The 25642-nt window shown below is 43.5% G+C and overlaps 1 protein-coding gene across 1 annotated transcript in view; it reads right to left on the reverse strand.

The window, feature by feature from the left end:
• The window catches only part of LOC132378832 (sorting nexin-27-like), a 157365-nt gene extending 148850 nt beyond the window's left edge, over positions 1 to 8515 (reverse strand). Inside the window, exon 1 of the mRNA XM_059946077.1 lies at positions 8174 to 8515. Within this exon, the coding sequence (XP_059802060.1) occupies positions 8174 to 8451 (278 nt within the window). The 5' untranslated portion in view covers positions 8452 to 8515. The remainder of the gene's footprint in view (positions 1 to 8173) is intronic.
• Positions 8516 to 25642: the final 17127 nt, after the last annotated feature.

Here is a 25642-nt window from a genome sequence, read left to right on the forward strand (position 1 = left end):
ACCTCACCAGCAATTCCCTCACTCGGACTTGAAACCACACTTATAAAGAGAAGGTAAATCAAGACCAATACACAGATTTAGAGAAAGATATAAAGATGCAGTCACTGAGGGTCCAAAGGTCATTCTGAGAACATTTATGAAGATTAAAGAGATAAGGCTGGATGTGGTTATAGTACTGTTAGATGAGCACTTGGAGCACTCAGCCTGAAAGCTGAAAGGATTAGGGGTGGGTGGCTAACACTTGAGCAGGCTTGTTTGGTTTACAGTACATGCTTCAGGTTTATGGGCCACAGCCACAGTCTAAATGCAAGGCTTCTCCACTTCTCTAAACTCACTGAGAGCAGAAACAAAATCGAATCCCAGAAGGATATCAGCTCAGGGAGCTGATCCTGAGATCCCAAGGTCAGGAAGGGCACCATCAAAACATTCTTCCAGCAATGTGGGATATCTTAGAAACCATCTGGCTTTTTAAGAAAATTCATAAACCACACTGAACTTTGCAAAATTATTGCAAAAAAGACAATATACAAATTTTTTAATGAGGAAATATTAGAAGCTGGACCCTACACTCCAGTTATTTTTATGTGCTTCTGTGAAGCTGAAGCAGTTTCAAAGGGCTGTGAACATGTGAAACTGATCCCTCAACGCAAGACAAATGCCAGGACTGGGGCTCAACCCGAATTCCTAAACTCAGCCCTGTAAGTACCAATATATCCCAGTATGCTGCAGCTCTTTGCAGTTTAAAACAATGAGGGGTGATATTATTCAAATATGTAAATCCTAAGGGGACTTAACAGGGTCTTCAAATGTTGAGATATCTTCAGAATCAGATTTATTATCACTGACATGTATTGTGAAATTTGTTGTTCTGCAGAAACACAGTGCAAGGTGTAAAAAATTAATGTAAGCTACAATAAGAAATATATTAGTGCAAAATGAGAACAAAATAGAAGAGTTCATGGACCATTCAGAAATCTGATGGAGAAGAACCTGTTCTTAATCCGTTGAATGTGTCCCCTCAGGCTTCTGTACCTCTTCCCTGATAGTAGTAATGAGAAGAGAGTGTGCCCTGGATAGATGGAATCCTTAAAAATGGATTCCATCTTTTTGAGCCATGAGAGAGCAATAAACAAAGGGACATAGGCACAAATATAAGGTAAAAGGGTCTTGTCATTTTAAACTGAGGTATGTAGAAATTTCTTCTCCCAGATGTTGGTAAATTGCTGCTCTCATGGGTGCTGGAAGCCAGATCATTGGATATATTTAAGGTGGAGTCAGGTAAGTATTTGATAGATTGAAGAATTGAGGGTTATGGTAAACTGGAGTTAAGGCCAGTGTGGATCAGCCATGATCAAACTGAAAAGCAGGGCACGGGTGCCTACTCCTGCTCTTGTTTTCCTTCAAGTGTCCTAGTGACTGGTTGCAATATTCAGACAGCCATCTTAACATGTTACTACTATTGCTGGCTTATCATTAATATCACCAGTGTCTCTGGAAAATCCCTCAAATTCACTGGAATTCACAGTAGTGTCCTCTTATTGGCCAACGTCCAACAATGAGGCCCAAATAATTCTTGGTAGGATCATATCAAATTTCAAAGTACATTTATTGTCAAAGTACAGTATGTATACACTATACAACCTCTAAATTTATCATAACAGGCAGCCATGAAATAAAGAAACCGAAAAGAACCCATATATAAAAAAAGACTGTCGAACACCCAATGTGCAGAGAGGAAAGAAACATCATGCAAACAGTAACCGCAAGCAAAAAGCGTTCTGAACTGAAGTCTGCAAAGAGAGTCCAGTCCCATAGTTCAGCGCAGAGCCATGTCCTGGAGCAGCAATCTGAACTGGCCCGTCCTTCACCTCGGGCCCCAACACCCTGACCTTTTCAGTCTGGCCTGGAGCCTAAATCAGCGTCCAAACATCAGGTTCAATCACCTCAATACGTCCTGGGGCCTGGACCCTGTTGCCATGATTTGGCCTATCCCCAACCTTTCTGATTCACCCATGCACTCAAATCTCCATCCAAGCATCGGGTTCAGTGGCCCCGAACGCACCCTGCTGCCTCCATTTAGTTTGTAACCAACCTTTCCAATTCAGCTCCGTGCTTAAGTCTCTGTCCAAACATTGAGTTCAGTCGCTCCAGTATACTCTGGTGCCCCGACCTCGCCGTCTCGATTCTGCCTTCATCATGGCACTTAAAATGATTGAACCTCGCACCTTCCTCACTCTTGGTGATGGGCCCACTGCCTCAGTTCTGCCACATCAAATTGTGCCCAAGTTTAAAGGGAAGTTGCAGACTATTATTTGTGACAATCGTTTGCCAGAAAAAGTGATTAACAAGGGACTTGTTTTCCTTGTTTCATTAGCCACCAGCCAGAAGTCGCTGAGATTCCCCAGCACCATCTTACCCCAGTAGTGCTGTTGGGCATGTGTCCATTACAAACTCAACACCAAACGCCTAAAACCAATTCAATCACAAAGGAGGCAGCAAGCAGCTACACTTCGTTATGTGTTTGACAAGATTTGCAATGTCACCAAAAAACTCTAGCAAATTTCTAGAGATGTACCATGGAGAGCTTTCTGACTGGTTTCATCACTGCCTGGTCTAGAGGCTCTAATGCACTGGATTAGAAAGAGGCTGCAAAGGGTTGTAGACTCAGCCAACTCTATCACAGATACAAGCTTCCACACCATCAAGGACATCTTCAAAAGGAGGTGCCTCAACAAGGCAGCATCCATCATTAAGGACCCCCAACATCCAGGACATGCCCTCATCTTGTTACTAGCATCTGCCAGGTGGTGCAGGAGCCTGAGTACCCACACTCAATGTTTTAAAAACAGTCTTCTCCACCATCAGATTTCCAAAAATACTCATGAACACTGCCTCACTAATTTGTTCTCTTTCTGCACTGCTTATTTTTATCTATATTCTTCCTGTAACTTACAGCAATGTTTTATGCATTGTACTGTTCTGCTGGCGCAAAACAAATTTCACAACATATGTCAGTGATAATAAACCTAATTCAAATTCTATTCAAAAACACACACAAAATGCTGGTGGAAAGGCCAGGCAGCATCTGTAGGGAGAAGTGCTGTCGACGTTTCGGGCCGAGACCCTTCGTCAGGACATGACAGAAGATTATCAGGCAGAGAAGCAGATGTAAGGATACTTTCAAAGCTTCTATGAAGAATTATGACATCCCTATTGACTAAATTGGAGGGGCATCACTCAAGAGGGCATCAAGAACACAGAGGTTATGTGAAAGGAGGAGTTCACCACTCCACAAACAGCCTTATCTCCTGCTAATCTGTTTTATTTATTTAGAGATACAGCATGGTAACAGATCCTCTGCCCTAACAAGCCACACTACCCGATTACACTCTCGTAACCCATTAACTCATACGTCTTTGGGATGGAGAAAACTGGACAATCCAGAGCAAACCAGCAAGAACACAGGGAGAATGTACAAACTCCTTATAGGCAGCAGTGGAATTAAACCCAGGTCACTGACACTTTAATAGTGTTACGCTAACTGCTAGGCTTTCGTTCCACCTGTGGACCAGTTTGCAGTTCTCACACAGTAGAATGGAAGCAGGTCATCCTCAATCCCAAAAGTCTGCCTAAGGAGCCATGAGGCCTCCAAACCAGACAGCATAACTTCACCCACCACAACATGGAACTGATTCCACAACCTATGGACTCACTTTCAAGGACTCTACAAAGCTTATTCTCAATATTTACTTCCTTTTTTATTTCCTGTCATTACTTTGTTATTCTTTTTGTACTTTTGAACACTGATTGTTTGCCTTTGAGAGTATTTTTTCATTGATTCCATTGTGTTCCTTTGTATTCACTGTGAATGCAATGGGGGCAGGGATGGGTGGGTCGATGCACCAAGGGTGGGCTGATGCCTTTGTTGCCAATTGCACGGTCTGTATTTTTTGCATGGGGGTATTGATGTTCTAATTGCCGTTTGCACAGTTTATTTTTTGTACACAGAGAGAGGTGACGTTTTGCTTTGAATGGGTTCCATAGTTTTGTTTCGTGGCTGTCTGTGGAAAAGGCGAATCTCAGGGTTGTATACTGCAGGCATAGTTCAAAATGCCCGCAAGAAAATGAATATCACGGTAGTACATAAGGTTAAAGTCTGTCCCGAGCCTTATAGGCTCATCAGGCCAGTGGTCACGCTGGTTTCCGTGACGTGAAAAGACAGAGTATGAGACTCGCGCCCCCCCCCCCCCCCATTTTGCTGGTACTCATTTTCAGCTGGGTGGATTGGAGTAGTATGTGGTTAAGTGCCTTGCTCAAGGACATAACACGCTGCCTCGGCTGGGGCTCAAACTCACGACCTTCAGATCGCTAGTCCAACACCTTAACCACTTGGCCATGCGCCACACATGGTAGTATATGTTGAACCTTAAAAATAAATTTATTTTGAACATTAAAACCATTTCCTCAGAAACAGAACGCAAAAGGACACACTGTAGGAATGTGATAATGACCAGATAGGTCATTTAGCCTATTTGGTCCCTAACAATACTCATCCTGTGCACAGTCAAAGAAACTGACCAATTATTCATCAGTCATATGCTGACTCTTTCCAAGAACTATTTAGTGAGTGCCAGCAATTTCAAGGAATTCAAAGTTACATATTGCTGCCCAAAAAGACTGCAATCAAATTAAACCAAAAAGCCCTGACAGAGTGAAATGTCATTTCAATTGCTCAATTGAACTTGCGCTTTAATAGCATCAAACCCACTCAGCCATTGCTTTAATTAACAGAATTGGTGCACCTAGCATTGAACTTTTTAAAGACATCAGACTTAAAAGTACTTCACCCATTAATATGCATGTATTTCACTGGATGTCACAGACAAATCCCAGTATTAGCAACAAAGTTTCCGATGGGGAAACCAAGTTTACACATTTCCCATGCCTCAGAAAAACAAACTCAAAAAGCACCAAAAATCTACATCCAAGGCATTTGTGGACTCCACAAGTCTGACAAAATGGATTACAATTTCAACATTTCTGATTGAAATGGCATGGCAACGTAGTTTCATTAAGTCATCTACACTGCAGCTGCCCAAAACCTAACGCACAATACTCTGCTTTCAATCACCATGCATACTGATCCACAGACCGAGAAATGGAATATTATTGTCACATGTACCAAGATACAGTGTAAAGCTTTAGCAACAATTTGATCTCAAAACTGATGTTCTTGAATTCAAATCTGAGGCCTAACCACCTGATGCACCATCAATAACTCTCGGAGACTGGAAGTGAATGATAGGCTTTTATTAACAGCAAAAAGGGAGCACAACATCTCGGAGACTGAGGGAGGAGCAGTGCCCCCAATCGCCTTTATACAGGGATCAGTGGGGGGGAGCCACAGGAGCAGTCAGCAAAGGGGCGTGTCCAGACAGGTATATATAGTTTACCACACTACCCACAACCCTCCAACTATCCCTCTGCACTTCCCCAGCTCGGTTTTGGAAGCTCTCTCCAGTTATCACTTTAACGCCATTTCTTATTTTTGTGTTTTCACTTGTCTCAACCCACTCCACTGCTCTTTGCCTCTTTAAGACCCTACTTATCTTCCCAACCTTTGATCACCCATCATATCTCCCTCTTATGATGCAAGACCAGTTACTGCCTGATAACACTCACTCAATCACATTAGGACAGCTCTCTAATGCTAAAAGGCGTTCATTAAAAGAAGATGCATAATGGTTCTAAGTTAAGAAACTGGAACTCTATCAACAAAAGCAACAATTGATAGTATCAATCAAAATATTGATGGGCTTTCTTTCATGAAGATAGCAAAATAGGATTTCCCACTTGTCGGTCAGCGAGTAACTGGAGAGCAGCAAGGGAACGGGAGAACTTAGGAGAATTAATTAGTTCTGCACAGTGAAAGATTGTTCAACGATAGAATGTCTCGGCAGATACAGAGATAGGAGCAGAATACACAATAGTGTATAAAGGAAATGATTAAAAGTTTCTATGATGGCCAGGGTAAAGAAAAGTACAATAAATTAGCAAGACAACTCCTTCAGGCCAAACACACCAGCTGTGCTGTAATATTCTGTGATGCCATTTCATATATTACTGATAACAAGATCTCTGATATTTCCCAATAACGCAGTATAAATTAAATTATCATGAAAAACAACCAATCACTTTGAGGTCACATAACCACTGCATAATTAGTATACAGGATACATGTCAAAAAATGGAAAACTAGTTAAGTTTCCAATGGTAACAATGGAGCTTTGCTCTGGTCATTTATATCACGGCTTCTCAAAATATTTCATCATAAATCTTACACTAATATCCATTTTACTTGAGTAGCAGCAACTTTACTATTAAAATTAAAGCAGGCATGACAGATTTTAAGTGACCTACTCCTGTACTCTGCACTGTTAGGTGACAGCATTTACCTGTGATGTTTCATGGGCTAACAGATCATTTGTGTTCCAGCTACAAAACATGGCCAAGAGAGAAATGGAAGGGATGCAGTTAACAGGAGAGGCCATAATTCTGAAACAAGTTAATTGGCCCAGAAAACAGAAGAGATTGACCAGGATGAACTGAACGCACAAGTTAAATATCACAGGAAGTGTCATATTAAATAAAATCCACAAATCAAATGCAGCTTGGGCTATGCTCAGTGAACACATTGCAATCTGAACATCACGCAAGCTGAAAGCTATTGTTGATGGTCAGGTAAGTCAGTGAGAAAACACACAGACACAAAGGGGAAGTTCCCATAAAATCACAAACAGAAATTCATGTGCATCATGTTACACAAACACTGCCAAGGGATACACTGTTGGACGCAGTCCAAAATTATGATTACTTGTTGCAAAAGACTTGTGAGGCTTAGGACAAATACACCATATAGATCCTTCAAAATCAGAGACAGTACTGGCCCAAGAAAGAGGGAAAAGAGTTCTACATGGGATGGGAGGGGGAACCAATGTGGGTGCACGGTGCATATCAGTCTAGGAGAGGCAAAGGGCAGAAGTAATATCATTTGATTAATTTATAGTGCGGAAAGAGTGAGGGAAGGAGGAGTAAGGTTGGGGAAGAGCGAGTGGGGGAACGAGAAGTGGCAACAGTGAGGACAGGGTTAGGGATGAAGAGTTGGGGGTGGAGGGGATTAGGAAATGTAGTTAGAAGTGGCAGGTAAGAGGCTTATGGGGTGGGAAGATGGGGACAGGGTACCTGGGAGGGGATGGGGTAGGTGAGGGGCATCCCCAGAGGGGTATGGGATAGCCAAGGGGCACGTAGGGAGGAGGGGAGATAGAAGGTGATCCAGCTAGGGACTGAGAATGGGTTTGGAGAAGGGGATTGGGCTGAGGTGGGGGAATAGGAGTCAATCCAGCTGAGACTGGGGGGGGGGGGAGAGGATAAAAGGATCCGGCTGGGGGGGTAAGATAAGGGGATCTGGGTGGTGCAGCAGGGTGAGGGTAGGATAAGGGGATCCAGCCAGGGGGCAGGGGAATGGGAGAAGGGGATCCAGCTGGGGGGGAGGTGGGAGAAGGGGATCCAGCTGGGGGGTGAGGGTAGGATAAGGGAATCCAGTGGGGGGGGAGAATGGGAGAAGGGGATCTGGCTGGGGGGTGGATAGAAGGGGATCCGGCTGGTGGGGTGGGTGGGAGAAGGGGTTGCAATTGAAGGGGGGGAATAGGAGAAAATCCTGCTGAGGGGGTAAATAGGAGCTCTGCCTGGTGAGGGCGGTACAAGATGGGGAATCCAAAGGTTGAGTGAGATAGGAGAAGAGGACCCAGGGGAGGGGATAAGTGGTATAGGGGAAGAGGATCCGGGGAGGGGGTGAGTGACTATAGGAGAAGAGGATCCGGGGAGGGGGTAAGTGGTATAGAAGAGGATCCGGGGAGGGGGTAAGTGGTATAGAAGAGGATCCGGGGAGGGGGTAAGTGGTATAGGAGAAGAGGATCCGGGGAGGGGGTAAGTGGTATAGGAGAAGAGGATCCAGGGGAGGGGTAAGTGGTTAGGAGAAGGGGACGGGAGTATTGGATCGATTTTGGAAGAAGCGAAGGAAGGGGCGTAACCTCTCTCTAATGCTGTGCCTGCCCGCGGACGATCTCCGGCATTCCTCAGCCTGCCTACCTCCCTCCCGACCGCCGTTACTTACACTTCCAGAATGCGGTCTCCTTTGCGGACGCCGGCTCTCTCGGCCGCGCCGCCCTGTAACACGGCGCTGACGTGCTGGAGCGGTGCGTACAGCTCGCCGTTGATGCTTCTCAGCTGCCCGCCTTCGCTCACCTGGCCCCGCACGTTGAAGCCGTAGCCCGTCTCCGACTTGATGATCTTGACCAGCCGCGGGCCCCGGCTTGGCTCAGTGGGTGTGGGCGCCTCAGAGTCCGAGCCCGAGCCGAGCCGCTTCCCGCTGCTCCCGACTTCGTCCGCCATCTTCGGCACGGACCTCACACACAGCTGCACACGCTCATCCCATCACGTGAACCATCGGAGGTGGTGGGAAGGAAAATCACGGAACTAAAGAACAGCGTTGTCGCCTTCCGCCGGACTCTTGATGTTACGCCAAAACCTCACACCTCGTCCATGGAATTGGAGCTGCCATTTTTAATTAGGGCAAATGGAAAATCCCGTACAAATTAGCTCCTATTAATGAAAAAAGTTGGAAGCAGAAGTTTTCTTTCTAAAATGAGGACATTTCCATTGGTATTTTCATCAAAACTAGTTGATTTTATTTTGTGAAGAGCCCTAAAACTGATTTTGGAGACATAAGAGCGGAATTGGAGTCTGGATAATAATATGAACGATAAGAACTCGGCAGATATACTTGTTCTGTCAATCGGGATAACTTCAAGTAACGGATATTTCATAACCAGTGCAGTCTCCAAAACCATTTGCTGGCAATGTTGTAAACTTTTCATTGCACCTATTCAGACTTGTACTTGTGCATATGTGACAATAAACTTGACGACTCTAGAGACCAGAGTATGTACCTCAAGTGTCACTCCTGTCCAGAGCTGGGGTTTGTAATGTGACCAGTTTGGAAAAGAATAGTAAATTGAAGTCCTTTCAGGTGTACTACCTGCAGAATAGCAGAACTGTATTACAAATGGTACCCTGAACAATAATTACTCATTGAATCATCACTTATGACTTGCTAGCTGTGTACAAATTGGTTGTGGTAAACCTCTACAACACATGTACTTCGTTGCCATATGACCATAAGATATAGGAGCAGAAGCAGGCCATTCAGCCCATTGAGTCTGCTCCACCATTCAATCATGGGCTGGTCCAATTCCTCCAGTCATCCCTCTCCCCATACCCTTTGATGCCCTGGCTAATCAAGAACCTATCTCTGCCTTAATCACACCCAATGACTTCGCCTCCTCGTGGCAACAAGTTCCACAGATTTACCACCCGCTGACTAAAGTAATTTCTCCGCATCTCTGTTCTAAATAGACGTCCTTCAATCCTGAAGTCGTGCCCTCTTGTCCTAGACTCCCCTACCATGGGAAATAACTTACAGCAGCATTGCAAGCATGTAGCATTAGGGTCAAAATAGTTAGGAAAAACATAAATATAAAGTATACAAGACTTGTACAAGAAAGAATACAATTAGTACTAAAAGATAATCAAAGTTCAATGTAGTGCCTTGTGACCAGTGTGATCATAGTGTTGCCTTACTTAGTTAGGGTTGTGCAGGTTAGTTCAAGAACTGAATGGTTGAAGGAAAGTAGCTGTTTTGAAGCTGGTGGTGTGGGACTTTAGACTTCTGTACCTCCTGCCCAACACTAGCTGTGAGCGGCTGGCATGACCAGATGGTGGGGATCTTCAATGATAGATGTTGTCTTTTTTTGTGAAAGCATTTCAACAGTGGAGTGCAATGTGCCCATGATGTATTGGACTGAGTCCACTACTCTCTGTAGCTTCTTACATTGCAACATGTTCATACCGGTGTGCCAGACCATGATGAAACTACTTAGGATACTTTCAACAGTCCATCTGTAGACATTCCATCTATGGTCCATTTGTAGACATTCCATCTATGTTCCATCTACAGTCCATCTGTAGACATTCCATCTATGGTCCATTTGTAGACATTCCATCTATGTTCCATCTACAGTCCATCTGTAGATATTCCATCTATGGTCCATCTACAGTCTATCTGTAGACATTCCATCTATGGTCCATTTGTAGACATTCCATCTATGTTCCATCTACAGTCCATCTGTAGACATTCCATCTATGGTCCATTTGTAGACATTCCATCTATGTTCCATCTACAGTCCATCTGTAGATATTCCATCTATGGTCCATCTACAGTCTATCTGTAGACATTCATTCTATGTTCCATCTGTAGACATTCCATTTACGGTCCATCTGTAGACATTCCATCTACGGTCCATCTGTAGACATTCCATTTACAGTCCATCTGTAGACATTCCATCTGCAGTCCATCTGTAGGCAGCCCAGATGAACAGACAATAGTGAACTTCCCACTATTCAGAACATTTACAAAGATAGGTGTCTGAAAAAAGCCCAAAGGATCATTGGGAATCCAAGTCGCCCCAACCACAAACTGTCCCAACTGCCACCATCTGGGAAGCAGTACCGCAGCATAAAAGCCAGGACCAACAGGCTCCAGGACAGCTTCTTCTACCAGGCCATCAGATTGATTAATTCACATTGATACAACTGTATTTCTATGTTATATTGTTGTACATACTTTTTATTATAAATCACTATAAATTGTATATTTAGACAAAGATGTAATGTAAAGATTTTTACTCCTCATGTAAGTAATAAAGTCAATTCAATTCAATTTAATTTGTGAAAATGTTTGGTGATATGCTGTGATGGATACTCATTGTCCAGGACCTGGTGTTCTCTTTTTTGCCAAGCTCAGCTTTCTAACATAGCAGCTAACACTTTCAGAGATTAGAGAGTTGTTTTTGAGTAATCTAAACTTCCAACTAATATTTTTTGTTCAGCTTCTCATCATAAACAGGAGCCAAGTACTATCCTTAACATACTGTAAATGGAAAGCAACAATCAGTCTGAAGTTAAAGGACAGATTTGCAAACAAGCAGTGCTGTCTATACACTACAGAATACTGGCCCACGTAAGACAATGGGGTTGTGTTAATTGGCCTGTATCAAACCAGACAACATCGGCTAAGTTATATCGTTCAAGGAAGCTTAAGACCACATTAATACTATCGCTTAGCACATCAAACAGCTGATCTATTAACATAGAACATAGTACAGCACAGTACAGGCCCTTCAGCCCACAATGTTGTGCTGACCCTTAAACCCTGCCTCCCATAAATCCCCTCACATTTGGAAGATTTGTGTACTCAGAGAGTCAGCAACCACAGCATTAATTTTGGGTGCCTGGGAACTCTGACCCAGAAGCTTTCAGACCATCTGTGTAAAAAAAGTATCTGAAACAATATCACGTTGTGAAGACACCAGGTGGCAAAAACCATATAAATGTAAGAGAGCAGTCAGGCTTTTTAGGAATGGTCAAGAGCCATCGAGAAGAATGACAGAAAGATGAGAACTAGAATCCATTCCTCTGCCTTCAATTTCTGCAATGGACAATTCATTCACCTGCAATTCATTGGTACATCTTATGAGCTTAGAAAAATTGTATATTTGTTTTGGGAATCCTTTGTACAATTAGGAAATACTTTATAAGATAGAGATCCTCTGTGAGATTTAAATGTGTTTTAAGAATTTTATATAAATTTAAATTGTGTCACTAAACATAGATAATATGTGTTTAAACTACCTTATTAGCTGGAAGTATCTCCTACTTGGCAGGGATGTGAGACCTGCTGCTCAAATAGTGGATATTGGCAACTAAACTTGCCATGGAGGATAAACAGAGAAGTGAACTAGTCTTTGAAGAATAGATAGCTATCATATAACTTCCCTTTAGTGAGGGTCCCCATAGCTCTCTATTAAGATTTTTGTTTGAGCTTAGAGCTTTGTGGTCAGCAAACCCAATACCATCACAATGCCAAACTTCCTTACCTAAGAAAGTGGAGATGCTGGCATGCCATCCTTGTGATTGCATTTATGTACCAAGCTCAGGAATGGTCATCCGATGTGTTAATACCCAGGAATTTACCCACTCTCTCCACTGCCAATCCACCAATACAGACTGGCACACATTTGCCCTCTGTCCCACTCCTGAAATCACATGCTGATGTTGAGTGGTAGGCTGTTCTGACACCACTCAACCGGGTATCCTATCTCAATCCTTTATGCTGAGTCAGCATCACAAGCAATAGTGGTTTCACTGGTGAATTTGTGTATAGCATTGGAGCTATTCTTAGCCACACAGTCATGTGTGTATAGAGAGTAGAGCAAGGGGTGAAGCACACAGCCTTAAGGTGCAACTGTGTTGATGGTGCCTACTAATACTTACTAGCCCATACGACTTTGGGATGTGGGGAAAACCAGAGCTCCCGGAGGAAATCCATGCGGTCACAGGGAGAATGGACAAACACCTTACAGACAGCAGCTGAAATTGAACCCAGGTCACCTGTACCGTAAAGTGTTGTGCTAACCACAATGCTACCATGTCACCCACGGTAGTGCAGCATAATGGGTGCAATTAAAAGCTTAATGAGGTGAAATGGTTTTGAGTATTCATTAGTATTGAAAGCAACAAATAAGATATACTGAATGATCCTTGAAAGTTCAAGGACCCCAGTTTGCTTATGAATTGACTTAGACACTGAACAACCTCACACTCTCTCACTGGTTTCACCCAGCAGAGCTCATAATACAAAATGGACTTCAGAAGTACTTGAGTTTAATATGATCTGACTAGAGGAGAGATAGCAATTGGAAAGAAAACACAAAAATCACTTTCATCTCAGCAATTCATTGAGAGGAAGCAAAAAGAAGCAATTCAGACAAAATTATTAAATACAAGTGTTAGGGCAAGTTTAGTGTGAAAGTATTGTGTGAGGTAATGCATGAGTGAGACCGGGAATGGTTTCTGGTAGAAATTGGATTCAAAGTCAAGTGTCTGATTGATTGAATGAATACAGAAAGGGACAAACCAGAAACCGTTAGAGAAATAAAGACTGGCAAATTTATTCCAGAGGTAAATATAGAACCAACTACTGAAAAAGAAATGCAATAAGTAACCACTACAAAAGCGACACAAACTGTGGTCTAAACACCTAAAGAACTATTTCACAAACTGAGCCAGTAACTTAAAGTGTTTTATACTTTATAGAAGGAAAGATGTACGGTAATGTGGATGCAAAAACAACATCACACATGTAAAGGCAGCTTGTGTTAATTGATGGTCTGCAGTAAATTGCAAACACAAGTTTCTTCTTACATTCCTGGCTCCTTCTTGAGATTATTATAGTTGGAACGTCCTTCCCAACACTACCAGACTGACCTACACATTTTAGGAAGTCCAAACACATCAAATCATTCTTTATACTTATACAGGCTTCTGCTTCTATGTTATCAGAATCAGGTTTAATATCACCAGCATATGTTATGAAGATCATTAATTTCCTTCCTTTTCCTGCTTCAAAATTTACCACTTTTATATCAACTGCATTGTCAGTTTAACGTCATGTGAGCGTCTTGGAGGCTAAAAACAAGTGAAAATAAAAATGAACAGATGAAGTTTCCCTCCCCTCTACGATGGGACATCCATGAGCTCCTCTCTCTGATTGTTCTCTGCTACATTCTGGCAATCCTACCTGCTCCCTCCAGGTACTGAAGAAAGATCCAGACCCAAAAAGTTGACATGCACCTTTTGTCTTCGCAGATGCTGCTTGACCCACTGAATCTTTCCAGTGTTCTGTTTTTTATTTGCTCCAAGTCTCAGCATCTGCAGCCTCCTTTGCTATCTTGCTGGTTCTGTGCAAGGGAAGTTATCATTAGGCTATCGAAGAGATAAGAACAGTCTTCTTATCACTTAGATAGCTTCCTGATGTCTGTGGAGCAAGGTCATCCGGGTAGAATACAAGGAATATCTGTTTCTCCTGGAATTAGAGATGGGTTTGAGCCAATTCAGTCAGGAAAGATTGAGAAATTAATCAGTAAAGAATTCCCTGCAGATTGTTATTTGATAAAATAGACTGATTTGTCTCCGTTTACAGTCCTTGATTCCCTTACTTATCATTCTCAACAGTCTGCCAAGACTGCTAACTCACTGGTACATCTAAATATTATAATACTGTCTTTGGGGGGGGGGGGCATTGTAGCGCAGTGGTAAGCACAACGCTTTACAGTACCAGAGACCCAGGCTCAATTCCCACCACTGCTTGAGGAGTTTGTACTTTTCTCCCCATGACCATGTGGGTTTCCTCCGAGTACTCCAGTTTCCCCCCCACAGTCCAAAGACTGTACCGTTCGGTAAGTTAATTGATCATTAATGAATAAACCCCTCTCAGGCTACCAGCCAGGTGCAGGTATCATATTTTCACCAATGTTTTGATGACAAGCTCTGCCATCTTCATCAGGGATGATGCATAGGCATATCTAGTCCGGTGGTATAACACACCCCCACCTTCCGTCCCTCCTGATTGGCTAGTCTTCAACCAATCAGGCTTCCACTGCCCCACCTTGTTTGCAATGAAATTCCAGTTCTTTGTCTTTGTTAATTTTTTTCCCTCTAGTTTTATTTTCCTCTGATGCTCCAGGGAGAACAGCCCAAGTTTGTCATAAACTTTCCTTATAACTCACACCCTCTAATCCAGGCAGGTCCTGGTAAATATCTTTTGCAACACTTCCACAGTATCCATATCCTCCTACAATGCAAGACAAAAACAGTTAACAGACTAGTTTACTGACTCTGTCTCCCTCCAGTAATGCTGAGAATTCTCTTTCTATCTCAGATTTTCAACATCTACTGGTTTTCTTTTGTTTTCCCCTAACAATTCTGTTTTATTGAATGTGAATTCTGTTGATTTTTGAGATTCCCCTGGTTATATTTCCAAACCCCGTTCTGCTTTATGGTTTGGTCATCATTTTGGAGATCCCCTGTTCAGCCCATGCCACAGTTCTTCAAATTTCAGATCTAACTCGGAAATTGCACCGTCTCGGATCGCAAGACCATGCGGCGGACAGTGAGGTCAGCTGAGAAGATCATCGGGGTCTCTCTTCCCGCCATTACAAAGATTTATGCTACACGGTGCATCCATAAAGCAAACAGCATTATGAAGGACCCCATGCACCCCTCATACAAACTTTTCTCCCCGTCTGGGAAAAGTCACCGAAGCTTTCAGGCTCTCATGACCAGACTATGTAACAGTTTCTTCCCCCAAGCTATCAGACTCCTCAATGCCCAAAGCCTGGACTGACACCTTACTGTCCTATTGTCTTGTTTATTATTTATTGTAATGCCTGCACCGTTTTGTGCATGTTATGCAGTCCTGTGTAGGTCTGTAGTCTAGTGTAGTTTTTGTGTTGTTTTATGTAGTTCAGTGTAGTTTTTGTATTATGTAGCACCATGGTCCTGAAAAACGTTGTCTCATTTTTACTGTGTATTGCACCAGCAGTTATGATCAAAATGACAATAAAACGTGACTTGACTTGACTTAATTTTCTTTGTACATTCAGCTGTATTTTTGATCATGATTTTGACCCAGTGCCAATGAAAAAATGTTCACGTATTTCCAAGTTGAGATGTAAACATAAAAGACTGCAGATACTGGGAATGTAGGAGGAACTCAATGGTCAAGCTATGGACGGAAATGGACAGTCAATGTTTGGGGTAGAAGCCTTTCAATGAAACATTTACTCCGTTTCCCTCCATAGCCTCCGCCTGATGCTCTCGTAGGAAAGCAGCATCACGTAAGAGATCCACACTACTCATGCCATGCTCTTTTCTTGCTGCTGTCATCAAGTAGAAAAGACAAGAGCCTCAGGACTCACACCACCAGGTTCAAGAACAGTTACTACCCCTCAACCACCAGGCTTCTGAACCAAAGCACTCACTTGCCCATCTAATGAGGTGCTTCCACAATCATTGATCTCACTTTAAGGACTCGTTATCTTGTTATTTCATGTTCTCATTATTTATTGTTGTTTATTTATATTTACATTTGCACTGTTTGTTGTCTTCTGCACTCTTGTTGATCGACCATTGACCCTGTTATAGTTACTATTCTATAGATTTGTTTATCATGACCGGAGGAAAATGAATTTCAGGATTGTATGTGGTGACTTCGATATTAAAATTTATTTTGAACTTTGAACCTTGATCTGACCCACTGCATTCATCCACTGCTTTGTCTGTTGCTCCAAGTCAAGATGCTAAGTCCTTGTCAGAGGACTTAACCTCCCACGTATTGTATATGCAATGATAGATACAACTTGATTGAAACATATAAAACCTTGAGGGATCTTTACAGGGTGGCCGTAGATGGATGTTTCCTGCTGTGGAAGAACCCAGAATGAGGACTCACTGCTTCTAAATAATGGGCTGTCCATTCAAGAGAGAGATGTGCTGAATAACACACAGCAGGACAGGCAGCAGTCATGGAGAAAATAAACAGCTGACATTTCAGGACGCAACACTTCATGAGAACTGGAAGGGAACAAGGAAGATTTTTCCAGTCCTTGGCCTGAAATGTTGACTGTTTATTTCTGCCTGACTTATTGAGTTCCTCCAGCATTTTGTGCTTATTGCTCAAGGTTTCCAGCACCTGCAGAATATCTTCATCTGAGTGAGGAGATGAATTTATTTCTCTGGGAGGGTTGTTGGCCTCTGGCGTTCTCTTCTCCCTGGCAGTAGAAGTATTGTATTTGAATATTTTTAATCAAGAGCTGGATAGAACCTGTTAAGCAAGATAAGTGAAAGATTACAAGAATGTGTGACAATCAGCTGAACTGCAATCACATTAGCTGGTGGAGTAGACTCAATTGAACTTATTTTACTTTATTCCTTACATCCTTCATATACATGAGGAGTAGAAATCTTTACGTTACATCTCTGTCTGAATGTGCAATTTATGGTACTTTGTAATAAATAGTATGTAGAACAGGACAGACAATACAGCATAGAAGTACAATTGTATCAGCATGAGTTAATCAGTCTGATGGCCTGGTGGAAGGAGCTGTCCCGAAGCCTGTTGGTCCTGGCTTTAATGCTGCAGTACTGTTTCCCGGATGGTTGCAGCTGGAACAGTTTGTGGTTGGGGTGACTTGGGTCCCCAATGATCCTCCTTATGCACCTGTCTCTGTAAATGTCCTGAATAGTGGGAAGTTCACATCTACAGATGCGTTGGACTTTGCAGAGTCCTGTGATTGAGGGAAGTACAGTTCCCATACCAGTCAGGATGCTCTCAATTGTGCCCCTGTAGAAAGTCCTTAGGATTTGGGAACTCATGCCAAACTTCTTCAACCGTCTGAGCTGAAAGAGACACTGTTGTGCTTTCTTTCACCTCGCAGCCGGTGTGTACAGACCACGTGAGATCCTCGGAGATATGTATGCCGAGGAACCTAAAGCTGTTCACCCTCTCAGTCTCAGATCCATTGATGTCAATGTAGTCAGTCTCCATTCCTCCTGTAGTCCACAACCAACTCGACTTGGCCCGGGCCCTGGAGGATATCAAAGCGTGGGGCTCAGGTCCAAGAACAAAAACCGACCTGAAGTTTGGCTGAGAAGCTCTGGGCCAGATCGAAAAGATCAGGGCATCGGGGCTGGCATTGAGCTCACTGCTCTTCAAGGTTCACTTTTCTCTGCATTGAACTGAGGCTGTGGCCTGCGACTAGTGGACTCCTGGCCCAGCTGATTGGCTTCGTGCCTGTGAACTCACCTTCATGAACGTTAGTTCTGAATGTTATTTTCTTACTTTTATTGTTTGCATGATTTGTTTTCTTATGCACATTGGGTACTTGACACTCTTCTTTTCTAATGGGTTCCATTGGGTTTCTTTGTTTTGTGGCTGTCTGTAATGAGAAGAATCTCTAGGTTGTACATAGTATACGTACTTTGGTAATAAATATACTTTTGTATATTTATACATATAATAAATATACTTTTGTTCATCTGCTATAATATCTCCTCCCTGTTTGCTAATGCTCTGGGGAGGTATTGTTGGATGGTTTGCTATTCAATGGTATAAAATTAATGAATGTCATTGTTGTTGGTATTTCACTCACTGCTTCCTACTCATTCACAACAAAGCTTTTATTATCTGAATCTTCTCTCAGACCAAGAAAAACTGTGTAGTGTTCCAAAACTGTTTCCTGAATAATGAATTACTTCTCTCTAAGTTTTGTGATATTGGCAGAAACGGTGGGAAATTGTGCACATATTTAAGTTAACATACGTCAGTGATAATAAACCTGATTCTGAAATGGGCAGTCAATGTTTCAGGTCAAGATTCTTCATCTGGGCTCCTTGATACTCAAAGTTCAAAGTGAATTTCTTATTAACGTACTTATATGCCACCATATACAATCCTGATATTCATTTTCTTGTGGGCAGACCCAGTAAATCCATAAAATTATAATCAAAACAGAATTAATGAAAGACTGCACCAACTTGGGCATTCAACCAGTGTGCAAAAGACAACAAACGTGGAGATACAAAAAGAAAGATATAATAATAAATACGGAGAACATGAGGTGAAGGGTCCTTAAAATTGAATCCATAGGTTGGGGGAATATTTCAATGATAGGGCAAGTGAAGTATCCCCTTTGGTCCAGAGTCGCTGCAAGTTAGCATGAGTCCAGTGTCTCGCCAGTATCATTTCAAGAATGCCTCCTATTCCAACTTTGCAAGGACAACAAGGTCATGAAAACATCACTTCCAAAAACCCCACCAATCGCCTGCCTTTCTGAAAGCGGTTCCTTCATCCTTACTGAGTCTCAGCAGCTTTCGGATAGAAGATTCAAGCCCCACTCCAGAACCTTTGGTCCCATAAACCGGCCTGATGCTCCATTAAGGTGCAGGACACTGCCAAGTGTAACATCTTCCGAAGATGAGGATATGTCTCACTGCTGATGTGGCTGTAGAAGGGAACCACAATGACCAGCATTTATCCCTCGGTCATCAGTTAAAACGATCTCGTTGCTGTGTTTAGGAAGCGGCAACGTATAAATCAGGCTTCAGTTAGTAAAGCAGCAACTCTTGAAAATTACCTTCAAAATGTGTTAGGGGTTGTTAGAAAAGGTGACATTAAAAAGCAAAGAATTGCTTTCTTGCAATCGCTGTTTATTCTTGGCCCAGAAAATGGTGGAGAATGAGGACAAGGAGGAATTCTTGTGGTAAAAACCTCCGGTCTCTTTCCTTCAGTGACAGGCTGCTGGGAGAATGGAAGAGGATGGGTGGAGATAGTGTCTGCTGGGAACCGGACAAAAGAGCAGGAAATGACAAGCTGGGCAGCAGTGACTGGGAACGTCACAGTTTCCATGTTCCTCTCCACGTCACGGCACTTCCAGACTTGGGCAAGAACTCTGTTTCTTCGGGCCACCGCGGCAAGATCCTGCATTCTCACTGAACCCCACTGAGCAAGGACTCCCACAAATCAGATTCTAGAAACTGCAGAGAGTTGTGGCACAGCTCAGCATGCCACAGGAATCAACCCCCCCTCCCTGGGCTCTGCCCACACTTCTCACTGTAGCCAATATAATCCAAACCCCAACCCATCTGCACATTCTCCCTTCACCCCTTCCCATCAGACAGAAGGTTCACAGATGCTGCCAGCAGTATGTGTGTGGTGCTTTGGATCTGCAGAATGTTTAGAAGATACAAAAGCCTGAAGGCTCCTAACACCAGGCTCAAGTTTGGCTTCTGCCCCACTGTTTTCAGACCCTTGAACAGTTCTTTTGTGGGATAAGGTAGATTGTGAAGTCAAAAGACCATCTTGTTATGGCCCTGCACCTTATTGTCTGCCTAAACACTTTCTCTGCAACTGTGACACTTCATTCTGCATCCTCTCATTGCTTTCCCTTGTACAACCTCAGTGCACGATTGTAAAGAAATTATCTGTATAGATTGCCTGCAAAACCAAGCTTTTCACTGTACCTTGGCACATGGAACAATAATAAACTATGAAAGTCAAAATGAGCAGCAGATGCAGCCAAATTCCATATAGAGATATAATTGTTAACATCACGAGAAGCATGAGTAGACTTCCCTCTCTCCATAGAAGATTCAATTTCTTTCTTTCTTTTCACTTACTGAAGTAAAATTCTTCTTCATGCTCTTGAACCCCGCTCTGCCACTCAATAAGGTCATGGCTGATTCGATCATGGTCTTAGACTGTTCCCATTGATGCACCATCAATAACTCTCCGAGACGTGAGGCGAGATATTGGCTGGAAGAATGAACAAGCAGCAATTGACCACCATGCTACATCCTGGAGACTGAGAGGCAGGGCTCAGGCCCTAATTGCCTTTATACCGGGGTCTGTGGGAGGAGCCACAGGAGCAGTCAGCAGGGGGCGTGTCCAGACAGGTATATGTAGTTCACCACACCCACAATGCTTCACCTTTACAGGCCGAAGATGTGCCTATAAGACCATTGAATATGACTCTGCCTCCACATGTCTCTGAGGTAGAGAATTCTAAAGTTTTGCAGCCCTCGGAGAAGAAAATTCTCTTTCATCTCCATCTTGTGGATGGTTCCTTATTCTGAAAATGTATCCCCTGGTTCTGGATCCAGGGGAAAGGTGCTCCCATCCATCCCTCAGAGATGCGAATGTTTCTACAGAACCATTTCATTCCTTCAGGTCACATTGAAAATATGTTCAGCCTTTTCTCCGAAGATGCTGGAAATTTAGTGCAACACACCCAAGATGCTGGAGGAATTCAGGAGGTCTATGGAGGGAAATGAACAGGTGATGTTTCCGGTCAAGAACCTTCATTAGGACCCAGCAGGGTCTCAGCCAAAAACTGGTAAACAACATTATAGCCCCTCAGACTTGATATCAAATTTAAACAATCTCTCCCCTTCCCTCTCTCCACAGAAGATTCAATTTCTTTCTTTCTTTTCGCTTACTGAAGTAAAGGGAAATTCATCTTCATCTCGATTTAAATAGATGGTTCTTTATTCTAAAAATGTCCCTTCTGAATTCACCCGGGGGAAATATCCTTCCAAAATCTACCTTGAAAAACCCTCAACATTAATCTTAATCCTTAATCCCTCAGAAGAAGAATTTTTTCATGTAATTATTATCTCGACAAGTTTTCCTATCCTTGGGACCTGCTTTGACTCCCTCTGTTCATGAATTAAACTCATACAAAATCTAAACGTACTGTCAGTAAAATGTTGCCATCTTTAGTGTGGATACGTGCAGGAAACCTTGTTTCTCACGTTACTGCCTCTCTACCCCCACCTGCTGGCAAATTAGGGCACTACCTGGCTCAATGTGTTGGAGGTAAATTCAACCACACACGTTTTGAACATAGGTTTCTTTGCTCAAGTAAAATGTAAGTCATTTTCTGTTGATTTCACATGAATTCAGAGTTATGTTTATATGATGTGAAATGTGTTGTTGTATGGCAGCAGACATAAAATTACTCGTCATCATCACTATGTATGACCTAGGCAATCATGGTCTTCTGTCTGTCTGAGAAGCTTTGCCTATCACTCACAAATGTCATGCACTGTCGATGGTGACTAATTACTATAAATTACAAGATAAGTAAATAGTGCCAGAAAGGAATCAGGAGGTAGTGTCCACAAGTTCATAGACCTTTCAGAAAAACTGTTTGGGTTGAGGCTGTGTTCTTAAAAGGTTGAGTATGTGTCTTCAGGCTCCTGTACCTCCTCCCTGATGAAAATAACGAAAAGAGAGCATTTAACCAGATGGTGAGCATCTTTAGTGATGGATGCTGCTTTCTGAGTTAGGTGGAGGGTTGAGGAAGCAGGAAGTCTGCAAAACCACGTGGACGGATTGGGAGAATGGGCAAAGAAGTGGCAGATGGAAGACAGCATAGGGATGAGAATGGTCGTGAACTTTAACAGAAGGAATAAAGGCATAGACTATTTTCTAATTGGGAGCAAATTCAGAAATCAGAGGTGCAAAGGGGCCTTGTGAAGGATTACTTGTGGGTTGAGTTGGCAGTAAGGAAGACAAATGCAATGTTAGCTTTCACGTTGAGAGGACTAAAATATGAAAGCAAGGATGTGATGCTGAGGCTCACTGTCAGACCACTCTTGGAGTTTGGTGAGCAGTTCTGGGTTCCATACCCAAGAAAGGATGTGCTGGCATTAGAGAGGGTCCAGAGGAAGTTTACAAGAGTGATCGTGGAATGAAAAGGTTAATGTATGAAGAGTGTTTGATGACTTTAGGCCTGTACTCACCAAGTTTTAAAGAATGAAGGAGGATCTCACTGAATCTTATTTAATATTGAAAGGCCTAGATAGAGTGGACACGACGAGGTTGTTGCATGTAGTGGGGGAGTCTAGGAATAGAGGGCAGTCTCAGAACAGAAGGACGGAGATAAGGAATTTCTTTAGCCAGAGGAATTCATTGCCACAGATGGCTGTGGAGGCCAAGTTATTGAGTATAATTAAAGTGGACATTGTCAGGTTCTTGAACAGGTTCTTAAGGGTATCAAAGGTTATGGGGAGAAGGCAGGTGAATGGGGTTGAGAGGGATAATAAATCAGCCATGATGGAATGGCAGGGTATACTCAATGGGCTGAATAGCCTAATAATGCTCCAATATCTTTTGGTCATACCGTCTTTTGGTCTTTTGGTCTCAAGGCACCGCCTCTGGAGATGTTCTTGATTATGGGGAGGGCTGTGCCTGTGATGGAGTAGCTGAGCCGGCAAATCTCTTCAGCCTCTTTTGATTTAAGCGTTGGAGCCTCCATACCAACTCAGAATGCTCTCCACCAAACATCTATAGACATCTGAAAGGGTCTTTGGTGACATAACAAATTTCCTTATAACTCCTAATGAAGTATAGCTGCTGGCATGTCACCTTCATGATTGTATCACTGTGTTTGGCCCAGGGTAGATCCTTTGAGATGTTGAAGCTCAGGAACTTCAAGCTGCTCACTCTTTCCATCACTGACCCCCATGTGAGTTTTTCTGAATTCCCCTTCCTGAACTTCGGGGTAATAGGTGCCTTGTGCCCCAGAGAGACACTATCCTCGACAACCAGACCACAAGTCCAGTGACTCGACCCAAACAATGCAATCATTAGTCCAATAACCACATTCCCAACAACTCAACTCCCTGCAAAACAACCAGCCCTTCCACCTCTCAGATCTGCTCCCCCATCAGCCTCCAAAATGGGACAGAGGAGATTGTGGGCATACTCTACCAGAGGCCAGTGATTAGAATGATGGCAGGTGACCCACTGTTCCAACATCAAGTACGTCCTACTTTAGTTCTATTTCGTTATTAAGTCCTTGCTTGACTGCTTCAAAGAAGATACTTCTTGGTTAATTGCCTCAGATGATTATTTTCCAAGGACTTCCATCAGTGTGTTCAATGAGTTAAGAAGCCACATATTCTTCCATACATACTGTAAGAGTAATTTGATGCTGATTGGCACTTTCTCAGACATCCCCCTGCATTAGCCTTCATGTGAACTCAGTGCTGGTTAGCCCAACTCCAACATCAAATCCCTGTGCAGGAAGTCTGAGGGCCTAATACAACCATCTCACACATGGTTTTACTGAGTGACAGAGCTTGCACGAGGGACTGAATGGACGCCTCTTCTGTTGCTTTGGTGCTGCGGCCTTTGACTCTAGTTGAAGTCACAGTAGCATAGGAGTTAACGTAAAGCACCAGCTTTAAGATCAGAATTCAATTTCTGCTACCGTCTGTGAGGAGTTTGTATGTTCTCCCCCGTGATGGTCCTCCTGGTGCTCCTGTATCCTCCGTTTGGTGCCAGAAGCATGGCGATATTTGTGGGTTGCCCAGCACAATGCTCACTGATTTGATTTGACGTAAACGATGACATGAGATGACATGTTCTCTGATAGTGTGGTGTCTCTCAGTATCTCCTCTGTGACAGTGTGATGTCCCTGTGTATCTCCTCTCTCACAGTGTGATGTCTCCCAGTATCTCCCCTCTTACAGTGTGATCTCTCCCAGTATCTCCCCTCTCACAGTGTGATGTCTCTCAGTATCTCCCCTCTCACAGTGTGATGGCCCTCTGTATCTCCCCTCTCACAGTGTGATGTCTCCCAGTATCTCCCCTCTGACAGTGTGATGTCCCTCAGTATCTCCTCTCTCACAGTGTGATGTCTCCCAGTATCTCCCCTCTCACAGTGTGATGTCCCTCTGTATCTCCCCTCTGACAGTGTGATGTCCCTCAGTATCTCCTCTCTGACAGTATGATGGCCCTCTGTATCTCCTCTCTCACAGTGATGTCTCCCAGTATCTCCCCTCTCACAGTGTGATGTCTCTCAGAATCTCCCCTCTGACAGTGTGATGTCCCTCAGTATCTCCCCTCTGACAGTGTGATGTCTCCCAGTATCTCCCCTCTCACAGTGTGATGTCTCCCAGTATCTCCCCTCTGACAGTGTGATGTCCCACAGTATCTCCTCTTTGACAGTGTGATGTTCCTCTGTATCTCCTCTCTCACACTGTGATGTCTCCCAGTATCTCCTCTCTGACAGTGTGATGTCCCTCAGTATCTCCTCTCTGACAGTGTGATGTCTCCCAGTATCTCCCGTCTCACTGTGTGATGTCACTCTGTATCTCCCGCCTGACAGGATGATGTCTACCAGTATCTCCAATCTGACAGTGTGATATCCCTCAGTATCTCCTCTGTGACAGTGTGATGTTCCTCTGTATCTCCTCTCTGACAGTATGATGGCCCTCTGTATCTCCTCTCTCACAGTGTGATGTCTCCCAGTATCTCCCCTCTCACAGCGTGATGTCTCCCAGTATCTCCCCACTCACAGTGTGATGTCTCCCAGTATCTCCCCTCTGACAGTGTGATGTCCCTCAGTATCTCCTCTCTTACAGTGTGATGTCCCTCAGTATCTCCTCTGTGACAGTGTGATGTTCCTCTGTATCTCCTCTCTCACAGTGTGATGTCTCCCAGTATCTCCTCTCTGATAGTGTGATGTCTCCCAGTATCTCCTCTCTTACTGTGTGATGGCCCTCTGTATCTCCCCTCTCACAGTGTGATGTCTCCCAGTATCTCCCCTCTGACAGTGCGATGTCCCTCAGTATCTCCTCTGTGACAGTGTGATGTTCCTCTGTATCTCCTCTCTCACAGTGTGATGTCTCCCAGTATCTCCTCTCTGACAGTGTGATGTCTCCCAGTATCTCCTCTCTGAATGTGTGATGGCCCTCTGTATCTCCCCTCTCACAGTGTGATGTCTCCCAGTATCTCCCCTCTGACAGTGTGATGTCCCTCAGTATCTCCTCTCGCACAGTGTGATGTCTCCCAGTATCTCCCCTCTCACAGTGTGATGTCCCTCTGTATCTCCCCTCTGACAGTGTGATGTCCCTCAGTATCTCCTCTCTGACAGTATGATGGCCCTCTGTATCTCCTCTCTCACAGTGATGTCTCCCAGTATCTCCCCTCTCACAGGGTGATGTCTCTCAGTATCTCCCCTCTGACAGTGTGATGTCCCTCAGTATCTCCCCTCTGACAGTGTGATGTCTCCCAGTATCTCCCCTCTCACAGTGTGATGTCTCCCAGTATCTCCCCT

This window comes from Hypanus sabinus, chromosome 21 (assembly GCF_030144855.1).
Source record: "Hypanus sabinus isolate sHypSab1 chromosome 21, sHypSab1.hap1, whole genome shotgun sequence".
In the NCBI taxonomy this organism is placed as follows: domain Eukaryota; kingdom Metazoa; phylum Chordata; class Chondrichthyes; order Myliobatiformes; family Dasyatidae; genus Hypanus; species Hypanus sabinus.